General features: G+C 45.0%; 1 protein-coding gene across 1 annotated transcript in view; it reads right to left on the reverse strand.

The window, feature by feature from the left end:
• ABCA4 (ATP binding cassette subfamily A member 4) overlaps nt 1-17,890 on the reverse strand; it is a 124,106-nt gene that overhangs the window by 78,278 nt on the left and 27,938 nt on the right. The window contains exons 7-10 of the mRNA XM_086391299.1: nt 17,607-17,804; nt 3,891-4,096; nt 3,059-3,235; nt 623-845 (exon numbers count right to left, since the gene is read on the reverse strand). Coding sequence (XP_086247425.1) covers nt 623-845; nt 3,059-3,235; nt 3,891-4,096; nt 17,607-17,804 — 804 coding nt within the window. The remainder of the gene's footprint in view (nt 1-622; nt 846-3,058; nt 3,236-3,890; nt 4,097-17,606; nt 17,805-17,890) is intronic.

A 17,890-nucleotide genomic window follows, 5' to 3' on the forward strand; every position in this document is an offset into this window, starting at 1 on the left:
CTGTAAATTTGTGGACAATGACCTATGCATGCTGTCTGCGCTGATTAAATATCTGTCACTTGGAAAGGATGGATTCCAAATTCTATCCAAGATTTTGTAGGCATCAGAACGTTCTTTGGTCAAGCAATGAATGGAGTGACCATGATGGTTATTAATAAACAGTCCAGATCTCCTCTCCTAATATATTGAAAAGGCTCTCAACATTCCCACTCCAGCTAGTGGTTGGGACAGTAATCCCGAGAAAACACTCCTTAGATTCATTTCTTCTGTATTTGACAAGATAGAACCCTTTGCACATACAACCACCCAGTTAGCAGAGTCTGGGATCTGCTAACAGCAGCTTTTCCAGATAGTTCATGTAATGGGGTTAAATAATCTACCTATTAATAGATTGTGGCTACCCAGGCAGGAAGTGGGGACAGGGAAGATGCTCGGATACAGCGGCTCCTTGGAGAGGAATTTGTCTCTCTGTCTTCCACCTTGGCCGAAATGGCAAGACAGCTACATGTGATGCTGTCATTGTTGGTGAGATGACTAATCTAGGTACAAGTTCATTAACAGGAAGGGAAGTAAGAGGAACAAAACGATTCGAGGTTTTCTGGACCTTCTCCATCTGGCTTACCATGATGAATATTGTCAGCAGGCAGATGCTCATCGACATGATAGAGAAGCTGTCCAGGAACCAGGTACACCAAATCACCCTGTTGGAGACACCCTGATTTTTCAAGGTTTCCTTCAGTCTCAACTCCTTCTCCAAGACAATGCTCTTTACAGTCATGGAGACAGAGTAGATCCAGGCCAGCACCATGAAGATAGGGAAACAGCGGTTCAGGATGATCATAAAACTAAAGCAAGAGGAGAGAAGCAGAACAGTAGATTGCCCTGAATCTGGTGGAGTAAATGTTTGAGTAATGAAGTAATGAATTGACAATGAAGCACAGGTGGAGGGAAAAGGCAGAAAAGTCTCCACAGGGCATTCAATCTTTTAATATATTGGACTCTGCCTCCTCCCAAATAGTATGTTAGTTGTTCAGTTGTGTCTGATTCTTTGCAACCCCATGGACTGTAGCCCACCAGGGTCCTCTGTTGATGGGGTTTTCCAGGCAAGAATATTAGAGTGGGTTGCCATTTCTTCCTACAGGGGATCTTCCCGACCCAGGGATTGAATCTGGGTCTCCTGCATTGGCAGGTGGATTCTTTACCGTCTGAGCCACTAGGGTAGCCCCAAAGGATTACTTTTTTCCTTAGAGCAAGTTGGTAGCCTTTTGGTTAGCCCTGATGAAAACTCTGTGAGTAAAATGTATAAATAAAATTGTACTATGTATATTACACAGCATTCGTTATAAGATCTCAGCTTTTTGGTTAGTACAGATGAGTTCTCTCTATACATAAAACATGTAAATTAAATCATACTGTATATGTTATATAGCTTCTTATAAGATCTCCCAGGAAAGGACTGATAATACAGGATGTGACTGGAAGAGATACATGCTAACTGACGTTGAAGTCCAAGAAGGTGGACCAAGGGAACTGGTTGTGGTGAGATCATTAACTGAGCTCACAAGGGGTCAGCCAGTGAAGCACTACCTACCCTGAAGATCAAACCTCAGTTATACAGGAAGAGGCACAAAATAACTAATCACTGTGGCACTTTTAGAAGGCAACTGACCCACTGACAAATCAATCAGTGATTCAATGGTCACTGATTCCACCAGCCTATACTCACGGAGTACATTCATGGATATTCATTCCAGCAAGCAGGGCAAATTTGGTATTCTGGAATTACTCTAGTGGGAACTTTACATATGTTTTCCCTACACTTGACCTTTATAGTAAAGCCCTTGAGGTTATTATCTATTGAAAACTTCTGGGTAACACAGTAAGGGCCCAATTCGAGGGTGGGAGAGTTTCACTAAGATGGCCCTAGGAAGAGAATCATACATTTATAAAGCCCGCCCTTCTGGGACCTGCCACCAGAGGGCTCTCCCACATTGAATGGCCAGAATTCCTGCCTCCTCACTGTCTACCTGCCACTCACTTCTATTCTGATCATAAAAGTGGAACTGGGCTTTTGCTCCTGGTTCCATTTCCCGTCTCTGCCGATTATCCAACCCTAAACTGACTGTGGAACAGTCCCTGTTATCTCTTTCAGTCTTTTGCAGAGCTGAGCAAGAAGAACTGATTGGACTAAGGTATTACACCCATACGGGGTTTTATTTATACAACCTGGCCAGCTGGCAATTTGACTCTTCTTTTCTTCAGGCTGTGCACATTTCTCTCCTCCCTGAACCCCACAGACCCACATATACACTATGGTGAACTTGCCAGTTTTTTTTTTTTCTAGGAGTTGAATCCCTAAGCCAATTGCAGATCTCTGCTCCTGTCCTGGGACATTTCTGCCCCCACCCACCACAGTAAATGAGCCCTCCCAGCCCCTTCTTCCTCTTTGTCCCTCCCTCTACCGCTCCACCCCCAAATGCATGTTCAGAAAACAGTAGGATACTAGCATGTCTTGCTACTGGGCAGCAAATGTACAGGCTTGGGGATGGGGGTGGACAGGAAAGGGGGTCCAAGCTCATCCAACACCCCTCCACCTTTTCATGAAGCACACATCATGGGAATGCTAATTAGGGAAGGAGCTGCATTATTCCAAGGCTCCTAGGAACCGGACCTACTTGTGATGCAGAATCCTACTTTGCTGTTTTGGCAATCACTGGGCAAACACTCTGACCTGAACTCTTCCACATACCAAACATATTACATAGTGGAAATTTTAAAAGCCTGTGTTCCCTCCCCCAGCCTCACTTTCCCTGCTTTAATTTTCACCTTCCCTTTTCTACCAACTCCTTTTTCCCACTTTACTTATCCATCTGGCCCTGCCTGCAGCTGAGGGGGCAGGGCAGGTTCCTCAATCAGAGCTCTATTCTCCCCGAGCTGGCCCCAGGATCCAAAAAGATTTTTCTCCAAAGAGATTGAAGCCTGGGGAGCACCTCCCCTTCATCCCACCCCAGAAACCTGATTAGCTTGTCCTGGAGGGGGCCTGGGACCTCCGACTCACGAGTCATCCACGAAGCAGGGGTAAGGCATCTGCTGGAGATAGATTCCAACCGGAACCTCCTCCCGGGCCTGACTCCTCGTGATCCCCTGTTCAACCATGTCCTGCAGATAGGCAAACCCTCCCCAGATGTATCGGAAGTCTTCCACAGGATCAGCTCTGGGGCCAGAATCCCAGTACCTGAGAAGAAACCAGAGACAGGGACAAGGGATGTGGATGGGAATGGACAGGACAACTCACTCGTTATAAGCATGAGGGGACTTGGCATTCACTCTCCTGAAACTCTCTCCTGAACTTTTCCACACTCTCTGATTCTGTTTTCTGGGTCAAAGTTTAAATCTCAGTGATGAATATTAACCTCAGCATGATTTGTAATGGCTTTCATTCAAGGACTCTACTTTGAGCTTTACAAATTATCTTACTTCCTTTGATTTAACTTAATTTTTACTGATGTATAGGCTGAGCCCAGTTTCAATCCCTTACTCTGTAACAAATGTAATTTCTCAGTGACTCTGGTGAAACCTCATTTGCAGGATCTCTGTGAAGATAACCCAATACCTAGAGATTTTCATCTCCAAATTGCTCGAAGGCCAGCCAAGGACAAGTGCTAAGGTGAGGAAGTAAACACATGTAGCTGAATTCGCCTGGTCCCACCAACTAGCAGGGTCAACTGTCTAGCTTAGTTCTTTGATACCAAAGTGCTTTCCTGTGCCTTTCCAAGTGACCCTTCTGTCTCAGGAGGAGATGAGTGGCCTGAGCCCACAGGAGCCCCCTTTCCTTGCCTCATACATCACTGGGGATACCCAGGGCCTTCTGAGATCTCCTGAAACATCACCTGTCTTTGATCTTATTGGTTTTCTCCACCACATCTATGTCCATTCGGATCTTGTACTTCACATGGGGTGGTAAGGAACTGGTCCAGGGGTGCATGTCCGGAAATACCACTCCAGCCCAGAACCTGTTTTCCTCCAGCAGGGACAGGGCTCGCTGAGTGAGTTGAAATTCATCATCGTAGCTTTCAAACTTATCCAGGATCAAGCACTGTGCATAATCACAAAGGTTGAGAGTCTGAGGAACACCAAACGCAAAGACTCAAGGGCAAAACAGGGCAGAGGATCAGGGTTGCTGCCCCAGTGGATGGGTCAAAAGCAAGAAGACTTATAAACTTGCTGTTTGCTTAACTCTGGGCTCTGGTGTCAAGTCTTCAATGTGTGTAGATTTGGGGGGTGAAAGGGGGCTTAGAAACACTGACTTGCTCTCATCCCTGCAGATTTAGTAAGGACTGCACAATTGGGCTGTCCAAGGCTATCCAAACATGCAAGTCATCAAAATGACAAAAATACTCCCAGCTCTCACTCCCCAGTACATGGAGTCTAGGGAGTGGGGTCACATCAGATACAAGCTGCTTTGAAGATCAGAAAGCCAGCCGATAAAAGAGTTTTAAAGGGAGACAGAAACAGTCCCAGCAGTGAACCTTCCTGCCTCTCTGCAAACACACAAGGATGGCCAGCTGAGGGAAGAGTGAGGAGGAAGAGAGAAAATAACAGAAAACCAAAGGCATTTCGTCAGAGAAATCGTTTCCAGTTACAATTTTATGACAGGTAATGAGGATAGAGAAGGAATCTCCTAACCTGTCTTTTTCTTTTCTCCCCCTGGAAGAGAAAAAAATTGTTATCTAGAAAAGAGCAGAACTAAGAATTTCTTTTAATTTGAATATTGAGTGTTGTCCACTTTTATAGATTCATTAAAGCATTGTATTGTACTCGGGTGTGTTTTTTCCTTAATCTCCTGTTTCTATAATACACTGGGGTTATTGTGCGATGTTTCTTTCTTAGAATGTAACTCACAAGAGGTCAGCTGGCCTTGCTTTGATTAATCTGTTCACGGAATACTTACTGAGAGCCTGCAAGGTGCCAGAGCCTGTTTGGCTCCAGGGATACAAGGAAGAAAGATAAAATCTCTTCCTGAAAGAAACTCCAGACCTAACGAGAGAGAGTTGGTGTAAGCCAACAGTCAGAATGCAGGTTCTGGTGGAAGCAGGCCTGGGGTAGTCAAGCAGCCCGGTGGTGGAATGAAGCTAAGTCTACCTGGAGGGGATCCTAGAGGGCTGCCTGGAGGAAGAGACTCTTGAGTAGGACGAGAATAAGCAGGAATTAGCCAAGGGAAGAAAGCAAGGGAAAGGTCAGCTCAGGCATGGAGAATCACTCACAGAATTTCTCCAGACCTGCAAGAACAGAATAGAGATCCCTTTCCCTGGTGCTTTCAAACCACTATGGAGATTTTAAAAGACAACTATACTTAAGTCCCACTCCAAACGACGAAGACAGATTCTCAGAAGGCAAGATCATGGCATCAGTATTTTGTCAAACGCCCACACCCAGGTTGTCCTAGGGTATAGAGAAGAATGTAAGTGAGCAGAGGTGAGTGGTGAGAGGTGTGCACTAAAAAGGCAGGTGGAAACCAGGTCAGTTGCTCCGCTGGGTTTGCAGGGTGATTGGCCAACTGAAAGGTTTCATGGGATGCAGGGCTTTCCATGCTAGTCAGGAGTTTTCCTGGCAAAACCCTAAAAAGCCACAAGAAACCACTGTGGGGCTCTAAGCAGAGGTATGACATATGAGATTAGATCATATTTCTCAAAGTTCACTGGTGGTAGGAAGGGGAAGCTGGAAGCCTGGTTAGAAGGCTGCTGATGTAACACAGGCTTAAAGGAACACATTAACTCTCCCACAGAGCCTGGTGAGTGACCTGGAACCCTAGTTTTATTGAGGAGGAGACCTGGCAGAGCTCACATAGCTAGATGGTGGCAGAGTCTGGCTTCTCTCCCCATTTTTCAACTCTAGGTCCAGACTTCTTCCCACACCAGAAGCCACTGGTACAGCCCAATCTATGGGCTCTCCATGTGCTACGATTGTCTCATAAAGTAAGAGAGCATGCTTGGATGGGGGAGGGTTGGGAGGAGAATGGATACACATGTATGGCTGAGTCCCTCTGCTGTTCACCTGAAACTATCACAACACTGTTAATCATCTATGTGTGGGTTAGTCACTCAGTCATATCTGACTCTTTGTGACTCTATGGACTGTAGTCCACCAGATTCTTCTGTCCATGGGATTCTCCAGGCAAGAATACTGGAGTGGGTTGCCATTTCCTTCTCCAGAGGATCTTCCTGACCCAGGGATTGAACCCAGGTCTCCTGAATTGCAGGCAGATTCTTTACCATCTGAGCTACAGGGATAACCCAATACAAAATAAAAAGGTAAAAAAAAAAAAAAATAGAGCATAGCTATTATTTTTTATTCCAATCCCAAAGAAAGGCAATGCCAAAGAATGCTCAAACCACCGCACAATTGCACTCATCTCACATGCTAGTAAAGTAATGCTCAAAATTCTCCAAGCCAGGCTTCAGCAATATGTGAACCGTGAACTTCCTGATGTTCAAGCTGGTTTTAGAAAAGGCAGAGGAACAAGAGATCAAATTGCCAACATCTGCTGGATCATGGAAAAAGCAAGAGAGTTCCAGAAAAACATCTATTTCTGCTTTATTGACTCTGCCAAAGCCTTTGACTGTGTGGATCACAATAAACTATGGAAAATTTTGAAAGAGATGGGAATACCAGACCACCTGATCTGCCTCTTGAGAAATTTGTATGCAGGTCAGGAAGCAACAGTTAGAACTGGACATGGAACAACAGACTGGTTCCAAATAGGAAAAGGAGTACGTCAAGGCTGTATATTATCACCCTGCTTCTTTAACTTATATGCAGAGTACATCATGAGAAACGCTGGACTGGAAGAAACACAAGCTGGAATCAAGATTGCCGGGAGAAAGATCAATAACCTCAGATATCCAGATGACACCACCCTTATGGCAGAAAGTGAAGAGGAACTAAAAAGCCTCTTGATGAAAGTGAAAGTGGAGAGTGAAAAAGTTGGCTTAAAGCTCAACATTCAGAAAATGAAGATCATGGCATCCGGTCCCATCACTTCATGGGAAATAGATGGGGAAATAGTGGAAACAGTATCAGACTTTATTTTTCTGGGCTCCAAAATCACTACAGATGGTGACTGCAGCCATGAAATTAAAAGACGCTTACTCCTTGGAAGGAAAGTTATGACCCACCTAGATAGCATATTCAAAAGCAGAGACATTACTTTGCCAACAAAGGTTCGTCTAGTCAAGGCTATGGTTTTTCCTATGGTCGTGTATGGATGTGAGAGTTGGACTATGAAGAAGGCTGAGTGCTGAAGAATTGATGCTTTTGAACAGTGGTGTTGGAGAAGACTCTTGAGAGTCCCTTGGACTGCAAGGAGATCCAACCAGTCCATTCTGAAGGAGATCAGCCCTGGGATTTCTTTGGAAGGAATGATGCTCAAGCTGAAACTCCATTACTTTGGCCACCTCATGCGAAGAGTTGACTCATTGGAAAAGACTCTGATGCTGGGAGGGATTGGGGGCAAGAGGAGAAGGGGATGACAGAGGATGAGATGGCTGGATGGCATCACTGACTCGATGCACGTGAGTCTCAGTGAACTCTGGGAGTTGGTGATGGACAGGGAGGCCTGGCGTGCTGCGATTCGTGGGGTTGCAAAGAGTCGGACACGACTGAGTGACTGATTTGATCTGATCTGATCTGATTACTTGTCTATTTTAAAATAAAAACGTCTCCCTTTTTTAAAAAAAAATCAGTTTGTCAAGTTTAGGACTGCACATACAGAGTTTTAGCATTGACAAATAGGGTGAACTTGAAATTAAACTTCCAAAATAAAAAAGAATATTATTGGGGAGATGGGAATTCTTTTCAGTTTCTTGTGGCTGTGACACACACACACAGAGAATAGTCTATCAATTCCCTCATAGCATTACAAGGCACTTGGCCAGAGGAGTCATAGAGGTCTTACGGTCTGATGTCTTTGCTTCCCTGATGAGGAAACTGGTATCCGATGGGCAAAGGTCCTTGTCTAAGGTCAATATGGGTCAGAAGCAGAATATGGATCCATGTCTTCAAATGTTAAGCCTGAAGGGTGGTGCTGTTCCTTCACATTCCTTTAAGAGCAGCCACAAAGTGGGAGTAACAGAATTCTTGAACAAGATCTCCTGCTTCTGGTCAATAGACCAGCACTGTCCAGTAGAACTTTCCACAACAATGGAAATGTTCTACTTTTGCCCTATCCAACATGGTAGCCAGGAAGCACACACTGCTATTTTGCACTTGAAATGAGGCTAATGCATCTGAGGCACTGGCCTTTTCACTTTATTTAAATTTAAATAGTCACATGTGACTGCTGGTTACTGTATTGTTAGCACAGCTCTAAAGATAGTAAATTTCCGGAGGTCAGGGGCCATGTCTTGTTTACTAAGTCTCTGTAACAGTATTTCCTCATGAAAGGGGCTTAATAAGTGTATACTGAATTGAGTTAAATTTAGAAGTCCCAAATGCTGCAAGAAATACAACCTTACTACTGTGTGTTTTGAACATAATCCTATGCACCTGAAATCAGATGACAAACTGGGAGAAATTAGTGAAAGGTGAATTTTTGGTATAATGTTAACAAGAGTATAACTCTCATTAAAGCAATAATAATAATAATAATAAAAACAAATACATTTTAATAATATGACTTTCTGAGCAATCTAACCCATTCTCTTTGAATTCTTCTTTCATGTCTTAAAGGGAAATCTTTAATAGTAGAGTAAGTGCTGATTTTTCAGTGATATTGTTTAGTCCTGCAATGACCGGGGCTCCATCCTGGCTGTTTTATCAGGCAGCTGATTCACAGCCATGTTTCCTGCTGTGTCTCTCTAGATTGGTACTCTGATAGTCTCTGGAAAAACAAAATCTAAATGGTTCTCACTCATTTTCACCCTGAAACATTTGACCCATTTTCCAAGTTAAATTATCATCTCTAGAAACATGGTACAGGGTAGTGTCTGAATGCCATCCCTACTTTGCTGTTTGCTAACCATGTGGCCTCTCTTTCTCTATTTGCAAAATGGAGATGTGCCTACCTTATAGGTATGTTCTAAGCATCACATGAGTGTGTTTGGGAAGGGCCAACCACTGCCTTCTGGTAAGAATAACAGTTGATGCTTAATGAAGGCTTACTATGTACCCAAAACTGGTCCAAGGGCTTTGCTTGTATTAACCCCGTGAATCCTCCGAACCACTTTATGATGATCACCCCAAGCTCTCTTATGAGGGAAACAAGCAAACTTCCTCTGGAGAGAACCTGTGTTTTAACTATGTAGGATCCTAAGAGTGAGTGAGTGTTAATTGTTCAGTCGTGCCCAACTCTGTGTGACCCCATGGACTGTAGCCCACCAGGCTCCTCTGTCCATGGGATTCTCCAGGCAAGAATACTGGAGTTGGTTGCCATTCCATTCTCCAGGGGATCTTTCTGACCCAGCAATCGAACCCGGGTCTCCTGCATTACAGGCAGATTCTTTACTGTCTGAGCCACCAGGAAAGCCTGTAGGATACTAAACAATTTCACAAATAATGAGGACTTGATCAATACCATTTTAATCACTGTTTTTGCAAAATATCTTCAAAGTTAAGAGAGTCCAGTGGCATTTAAGCCCAGCCATTTATAATAGCTGTTTGTCTAGGGAAGAAGACAGTTATTTTAAAAAAACAATATGGCTGGGAACACAATCCATCCCAAACTTATCTGCAGCACCCCATCTGGTTAGAAGTATGCTATGAACAGAAGCCAAAGCTTCCACCTGGGCAACAGGGGTGGCGGTGGGATGGATCCTAAGCCACTGGTGTTCACTAGCTTGCTCATTGTCCATTAGTTGAAAGTCAGACAACTCTATCCAGAGGAAGGTCTTATGAAACTAATCCAGAGGTCAAGGCAGAGCAGCTGTGGAAGCTCGTTTGGACATGAGTCAGAAGTCCCTAGGTCATACCCTGAGGTATGATTCATAATGTATCCTTGCATTCTCATGGGGAGGCTACCTGCCTCACAGCAAGTGACCTCATTCCCTACTGGCACTTACTCTGGGTCCCTGAAGTGAAGATCTTGACTAATGAACATGTATACTCATGTGAGTAGGTGCATGAGTGTGTTTGGGAAGCAATGGTGAATGACTACACCCTTAACCAAGGTCATGAATTTTGACACATCTGGTCTGGTCTGGTTGGCTTGTTAAGTTAAAACATAGTAGATTCTAATGAGACTGAAGCCACAGAGTCTGTTTATAAAAGCTCTTTGATTCTAAACAGAGAGAAACAGTGTGATCATGGATGCTGGGAAGAATATTGTAGGTAGATAAGAACTGGCCAGTGAGAGAGGCTCAGCAGAAAGATAGCATCACGACTAGGAAAAAATTCAAAGGGCATCTTCACTGATTAAAAAGACAGTCTCCGGGGTCTCATGGCTATCGTCTAGACAAATTTTGCAACCAGAATTGAGAATCTCAAAGAGAATTTTTAAAATGCCCTGTGATAGCCAAGGGCAGTAAAGCAGAGAAGAGGTTTCCTTGTCTCATTCAGTTTCCAACTGCTGTGGCCAAAATCTGGGTGGCAGGGTCATTGCCATTTGAAGTCTATACAATTCCTACCATTCCTTGTTGGTTGTTTTGCTGATTCTCAGCAGGAAGCAGAGTTCACCCTGCCGGAAGAGGTGTGGCCTTCTCCAGGGCAGACAGCTGTGTTCAGGACCTCTGGAGAATGCAGTCATTTGTTTATGCAGCTAAGTCAAACACCACCTTGGGAGAAGAAGCTGCAGTAGCAGCAGGCTTCCTTCTTCAACTGTGACCCCTCCAATGCTAATTCAAACACATTAACTAATAAATAAATTAAATTATCTCTTAAATGGAAAACTATATCCAGTAGAGGCAAAGAAAGAACCATTCTCTTGGCTTGAACTTGATAATCAAAGGAGACTGGTACTCTGGGCTGACCTTTTTTGGCTAATACGTTCAGGACATGTGAGGCATAAATCTTCAGGGAAAAGAAAAGCACTGCACCCTTAGAGACGCTGGCTCTGCAACCTTGTCTCTTACATCTTTAACTTCCACACTCAGGCCGAGAACAAAGTGGCTGATGAATGCCTCAAGTGGTCCTGCTGGTGTTAATGTAGACACCTGGGGTTCCTTTTGAAAAATGCCAATGAATGTGGGCAAACATCCCAGAATGAATTTCCTGGCAGATCTAAACCTTAACACTCAAGATTTGTTTCTCCCCACATGGAAAAAGCCACTGGATAAAATAGCTTTGGGCTGTTTGTGTTGGTTGGGATGGTGAAGTACAGGCCAGAGGCGCCGCAATAAATTTTATCTAACACACTGGGCACCATGAACAGACATCTGAAATGTTCAACTGTAAAAAGTGAGGAAATGCACCATGACTGGAAAACAAAGGGAGAGGAAATGCACAGCTGTTTAAAAATGTCTGTTTCTAAAATAAATACAATAATGAAACAAATAAAAAGGTCACGTTGGAGCATGAAGACTCACACTCCACCAAAGCCCCCAGGTGATGCTTCCTGTGTAGCTGGGTTCAAGGAAAGAGAACAGTCTGGCTGACTGCAGGGCACTTTAGCTCTCAAAGCTTTCTTGTTTAATCATTCCAACAACTTTGGGAGGTGAGTGTTATCATACTTAAAATATTTAATAAGCAACAGAGCCGGGCACTAACTGTTGAAAGCACATTCCAATCACAAAAACCCAGTCCAGCCACACTGGTAAATGCTGCCCTGGCTGTAACTTCACTTATCATCCTTATTTTCAGCAGGCAGGGGAACAATATTGCCTGAAATCACAGAACCAGTAAGTGATGGCAAGATGAGTTTCAGAAAATCTCACTGGGCAGTATGGGAGCTGAACAGAAGCAGTAAGAGACCAGAGGCCCAGAAACCAGCGAGGAGAGTTGGTACCAGTCCCTGTAAACAGAGGCCATACATGGAGAGAGTGAGGAAGGGGGGTTTCAGAGACAATTTGGAGGATAATTGACAGAGCTTGGAGGATTTGTGACATTTTGGATTTGCGCAACTTGCTTCTCCTCCATTAGATTGAATTGTAGCAGTTCTCTGAGATACTACCACTACGAAGGCCTTGGTAGCTCAGTCAGTAAAGAGGTTCGACCCAGGTTCGAGCCCTGGCAGGTGGGTTCTTTACCACTGGTGCCACCTGGGAAGCCTCTAAACCTAGCTATTTCCAACCAGAAAAGACTGAAAAAGAATAGTATCTGCTATCCTGAACTTTACAAAATAATTACTGTCCTTATCCAATTTATTAAATGGGCTTCCCAGGTGCTCCTAGAGGCAAAGAACTAGAGTTCGATCCCTGGGTCACAAAGATTCCCCGGAGGGGGAAATGGCAACCCATTACAGTACTCTTGCCTGGAGAATCCCTCAGACAAAGTAGCCTGGCAGGCTATGGTCCATAGGGTTGCAAAGAGTTGGACACGACTGAAGCGTGCATCCAACTCATTATATAATTTATCCAAACTTACTGAGCTCCCTACTAATGTGGCCCCTATGGTAGAAGAAAAAATTTCCTCTTCACAGCCAGACAGTTCTGGGTTAGAATTCTGAAGCCATCTCTTATCTGCTGTGGTATATTAGGCAACTAGGTCTTTCATTCTATAAAATGGTAACAATTATGCCCGCTGGGCAGGCGGGAGTGTTGCACGAGATGACATGTAGGACTGTCCAGCACAGTGGCTGGTCACAGCAGGCTCAAACGCACCTTCCTTCCTTCCACCTATGACTCAAGCCCTCCCTATCCCCGACCTGTGTTCTCCTTCCTCCATCCAGTTCTATGTTTCTGAAAGACTGATGAGACATAAAATAAGATCATTGTCCATAAGCTGTTTGTGATCCAGTTCATGGCTCTTGAAATAATATGCTTTCATGCTGTAGACTTTTGTACCCTTCTGGAATTATCTGACAGTCCTGATTCTAAACCAGTTCATAAGGTTAATATGAAGAGTGGCTTCATATCCCTGGTTAATGCTTATGTGAAATGAGAAAAAGGACATTCCTCACATGGCCTGTGGTTCAAGGGTAGACATCCTTGTGGTTCACAGCAAGAGCTGCCATGCATCAAATGGCTAGGTGCCCAACCCTCTCCAGTCTCATCCTCACAGCCACTTGGAAAGGAGGGCACTGCCAGCCCCACCTAAGATGTGAGGAATCAAGGGCAGAGAATTTACACACAGGCTTAACTAATCAATGGCACTGAGTGAGTGCCATCATTCTAAATGCATCGCACACTTCACTCACTTCATCCTCCACAGCGATTCTGTGAGATCTGTTGTGTTATTACCTATATTTTACAAATGACAAAATTGAGCCTTTGTAGGTAAAGTAGATTTCCCAGAGGGATACAGCTTATAAGCCAGATCCAAGATGTTTATCCTCACTGGTGGGTGAGAAGATTCCCCAAGCAGTGACCTAACATGGTATACAATGACCCAGCAAGGCAGCTCCAGAGGCATGGTACGCTCTCCAGCCTGCTCCATGGAACGTCCAGTAACTAAGGCCTTACCCCAAGCAGAGAGAAAGAAGATTTAGCACTTCTATGAGGTGAGGAGAGAACCTACTGAATCACTCCCCTTTCCTATAACGACAAAATGTATAAAAATTTGGTCTTAGTTCTTGGAGCTGCTGTTGTTCAATATCACTTCTGAATGCCACACTGACCTGTGAAAGTCACTCAGTCATGTTCGACTCTTTGCAACCCCATGGACTGTATAGTCCATGGAATTCTCCAGGCCTGAATACTGGAGTGGGGAGCCTTTCCCTCCTCCAGGTGATCTTCCCAACTCAGGGATCAAACCCAGGTCTCCCACATTGCAGGCAGATTCTTTACCAGCTGAGCCACCAGGGAAGCTGACCTGGATCAACATATTTTATGTTTTACAGTATTTTTTGCTGAATTTTCCTGAAATGATTTTTTTCTTTTCTTTTTTTGGAACAGGCAGGGAAGTAGGCTTTGAGTCTGGCCCAGAAGTTCTCAAAGCTCTTTAACGAAAGTCATATTATTGAAGAGGGGAGAGGCTCAGTCAAGCCTTAAACAGCCTGTGCAGGAACACGTTTACTGCCCTGTCCTGGAGAAGTCCTGCAGCCACTGTGAAGGGGTTTTCATGCCCTGTCTGCTCCTGAGGATAAGAACTGGGGAGTTTCCAAGGCTCTGCCTTGGACTTCCCAATTCCAAGGCTCTTCCTGACTTCCCAAAACACAAGGACAAAAACAGAACATCCCGGGACCAGTTGCAAGGATCAGATTCTTCTTCACTACTCTTCACCCCCTTCTTCTCTTTTCAGGTCACTGGTCCTCACTTTTCCTCCCCCCACCACCCCTGAGGGCAGGAAGATCAGAAACCTCAGCACAGTTACCTGCTGGGTTTCTACCACCATCAAAACCCCTGTTAGGAACCCCTGGGGCAGGCCACTAACTGGTGGCTATCCTAGTCTTTGCTTAGGAGCACTTGGCTGGGCTAATGGGATTGCAAGTCCCTGGGGACATGCTGGTGGCTGATGTTAGATGAGATTACAGCTTTGAAATCCCTAGAGGAGCAGCAGGAGGGGCTCAGTGTCTGGGCCTAATTTCACTAATTCCACTCGCCTCCTCCCAAGCAGTAGCTTCTGTTTGTTTGTTTGTATTTTACTAAAAAGTTAATATTAAGTGCTTACTAATTGCCAGGCACTGTCTTAAGTGTTTTGCAAGAATTAACCCAGTTAATTCTCCTAACAAGCCTATTAGATAAGTATCAATATATCCATTTTACAGATGCAGAAATTGAGGCACAATTAGCAGGGATTTGAACCCAGGTGGTCTGGTTCTAGAAACTAAATTCTTAACCATCTAATATATATTAAGTATCTATTTGGTATCTGGTACTATATTAAGCACAAGATATGTGGAAAAACTGATCTTTCAAGAAAATAAGTCCTTTACATCACTATACAAATATCAAGTCAAACAAAAGGTAAGAGGTATTCTGACAGGACCTCACAAAAAAGACTGTGAGACCCAGTGAACTCCATTCAGCAAGAGTAAACAAATAGAGTGCCTCTGTCCAGAACCCATCCAAAAATCCTGCCTATATTATAACCACAGTGGCAGACAGGGGTGGGCATGGCCAGGAATGGGGGCTTAGCTGGCAGAGGCATTGCAAGAAGAAAACAGCAACTGAGTAATTGTACGAGGGACTCCGAGGCCCCACCAATCTGATAGGTCTGTGAAAGCACAGATTACTAGGCCTCTTCCCTGGTAATTCTGAGTCAGTCGATCTGGGTTTGTGTCCAGAAATCTGTCTTGTAGAAAGCACCTATGGTCACTGCTGCCTTCAGACAAGTGGGAATCACTTTGAATGACCTGAACTTTGGTTGTGTTGCTGCCACGCCTGGCCCCTTCTGAAAGGCCTCCTAGGAAGCCTGTGCTGACACATCCACGGTTCTGGAGAGGAAGTGGCGCATACACTGGGAGAATTCTGGTGGCTCCAAGAGCAGCAGGGAGTCTTTAAGAATGCTGTGGTGACAGATGAAGGTGGGCTTTTTTTCACTAGTCAGTTATCCTTAGGACCACAGAGTATGGGGGAGATGGGCCTGCTCTTGGGGGCCACTGGCTTAATTTCCTCTCCTATTTCCTTGAGCATCTTCTCTGTGTCAATGTGCTGTCTGACATGAGGCCCATTGGTAGCTGCAATAAGCTCCCAGACAGAGATGTTCCCTGGGAGTCTGAGGTTGAGAATTTGAACATAACTAGGATATGTTCCCTGACTCTGATAACTCCAGTCTGCTGATCAGCTGGAGATGGACATATTAATAGCTGACACGAATCTAACTGGAACAAGATCTACGAGAGATGCGAAGAGAGGGCCAGGGAGGCACAGAGGAGTGAATGACTAACCCTACATTGAAGCAGAAGTGACATTTGAGAGCTAAGTCTCAAAAAATGAATGAATAGTCACTCAATCGATGGGGGAGGGAAAGCTTTTTGGACTTCTCTGCCTTGTGTTTCTTCTTTTGGGGAAAGACCTTCCCCCACTTTACAGTAACCCTGCTCAGTCCATGAGACTCAGATGAAGCTAACGCTGCCTCCCTTACCCCTGGGTGGTACACAGTCCCCTAAGGGGCTGGTGATAGGTAGAGTGGCCAGGCCAATACTGTCCAGGAGGACTGTGAATGCTGTGGGAAAGCCACTCCCTCTTTCCGCAGAGATTTTGGTATAAGGATGACCACTGAGGGCTGTGAGCAGCTGACTCACTACCCAGTGGAGAGGATCTGGCTGAGATCAGAGTCGGGCCAAGGCAAACAGCAAGGTAAGAGGGGGAAGGACACAGTGTCCTAGGTCCCCTGAACTTCCAGGTTATGTCAACCAATAAATTGTCTTTATTTAGGCAAAAAGCCTCCAATACTTTGGCAGAGAAACAGCCATTTGTAAAGAATGACACCATGAGAAGCCAGGGTGTGCTTTAGGGTGGTGGCAGGGCCAGTGGGGCAGAACTGAAGATGTGTGGACGAGCAGAGGCTGGGAAGGCGGGCTGGGGCAGGTTTGGAAGGGACTTGTCTTCTTGGAGGGTGGGTCATTAAGACTGTAAGTGTGAGAGTGATATTAGCAGATGTGAGTTTGGAATGTAACTCTGGTGTCATCATGGAGAAGAACCTGAACCAACAAAGAGTGGACTCTGGAGTCCAGGGAGGGAGGATTTAGGAAGGACTGGTAGAGAGATGAGAAGGCCTCTGGGGTTCAGAGAGCCTAGAAGGTAAGAGGAGGAGCTGAGAAATACTAAGAGATGAGAAGACAAAGCTCAGTGACTGGGCATGACAGAGGCAGGGCAGGAGTCTGGGCAGCAGGCTCTACCTCCTGTCTACTCCACCTAATAGCTAATGGGGATCTTACCTAAACTCTTTAAGCCTCAGCTTCTATATCTGTAAAGTGGGAATGATGACAACTGACACTTGATGGAGCTGTCGGAGGACTGAAGGGACTAACGTACGTGAAAACACTTAGCACAGAGATTGGCACAAAGTTACACAATTAATGAGAAGTGTTGTGTGGAGGGCGATTTAAGGGTGACCCTAAAACCTCTAATTTAAGAATCTGGAAAAATGCAGAGGACTTGATCAGGGTAGGAAATGCTGAAGGAGGATGCATTGTACAGGGAGGGTGAACGCAAATTTATTTTGGGACATGTTGAGTCTGATGTGCCTGTAGAACCTGGGGGTGGGAGTGTCTAACAAGCAGGGGGACCTCATAACTTGAGGTTCGGTGACACTAGCAGTGGACAGCCGCTGAGGCAATGCAGACAAGAGATGGCTAAGGACAGACGTGACACCATGAGGGCTACAAGGGAACAGCCAAGAAGGATTTAGGGAGCTGTCAGGAGGCAGGAGATGTGAAGAGGGAACTGTTTCAATTGTGGATAAGCTGATAGAGAACAAGATCCATCTCTGTTTGGGGACTGTGGCAATCTTTGAGTGAGGAAAATGAGATTTGAAACCCAAGACCACTTGACTTGCTAAGGAATCTCTGGCTCCATGTACAGGGCTGTCCTGAAGGGGTCTTGGGTGGCCCTCAGGTGACTTGCTACCCTTACCTCCAGATATTGATTAGCCAGGCGTAGGGCACGATCAGTGATGTTAAATATATCCCTCCAGTTGAAGTTGTCCACATCGTCAGCCTGGCCCTCTCGAGGCCCGTTATAGAGGAAGCTCAGGACGGCTTCAGCAGTGATGCCTTCCTCACCAAGCTGCCTATTCCAAAAAGCTTTTACTGTTGGGTTCTCCAGAGTGTCCTTGGGAAGAAGCAATACAATTACAGCATTTAGAATTCCACAGGATCTCTGGTCTTGTTTTTAGGCCATTGCCAATTTTTAACAAA

This window comes from Bos grunniens, chromosome 3, assembly GCF_055505025.1.
Source record: "Bos grunniens cultivar Pamir isolate PY7600 chromosome 3, Bosgru_T2T1.0, whole genome shotgun sequence".
NCBI classification, from domain to species: domain Eukaryota; kingdom Metazoa; phylum Chordata; class Mammalia; order Artiodactyla; family Bovidae; genus Bos; species Bos grunniens.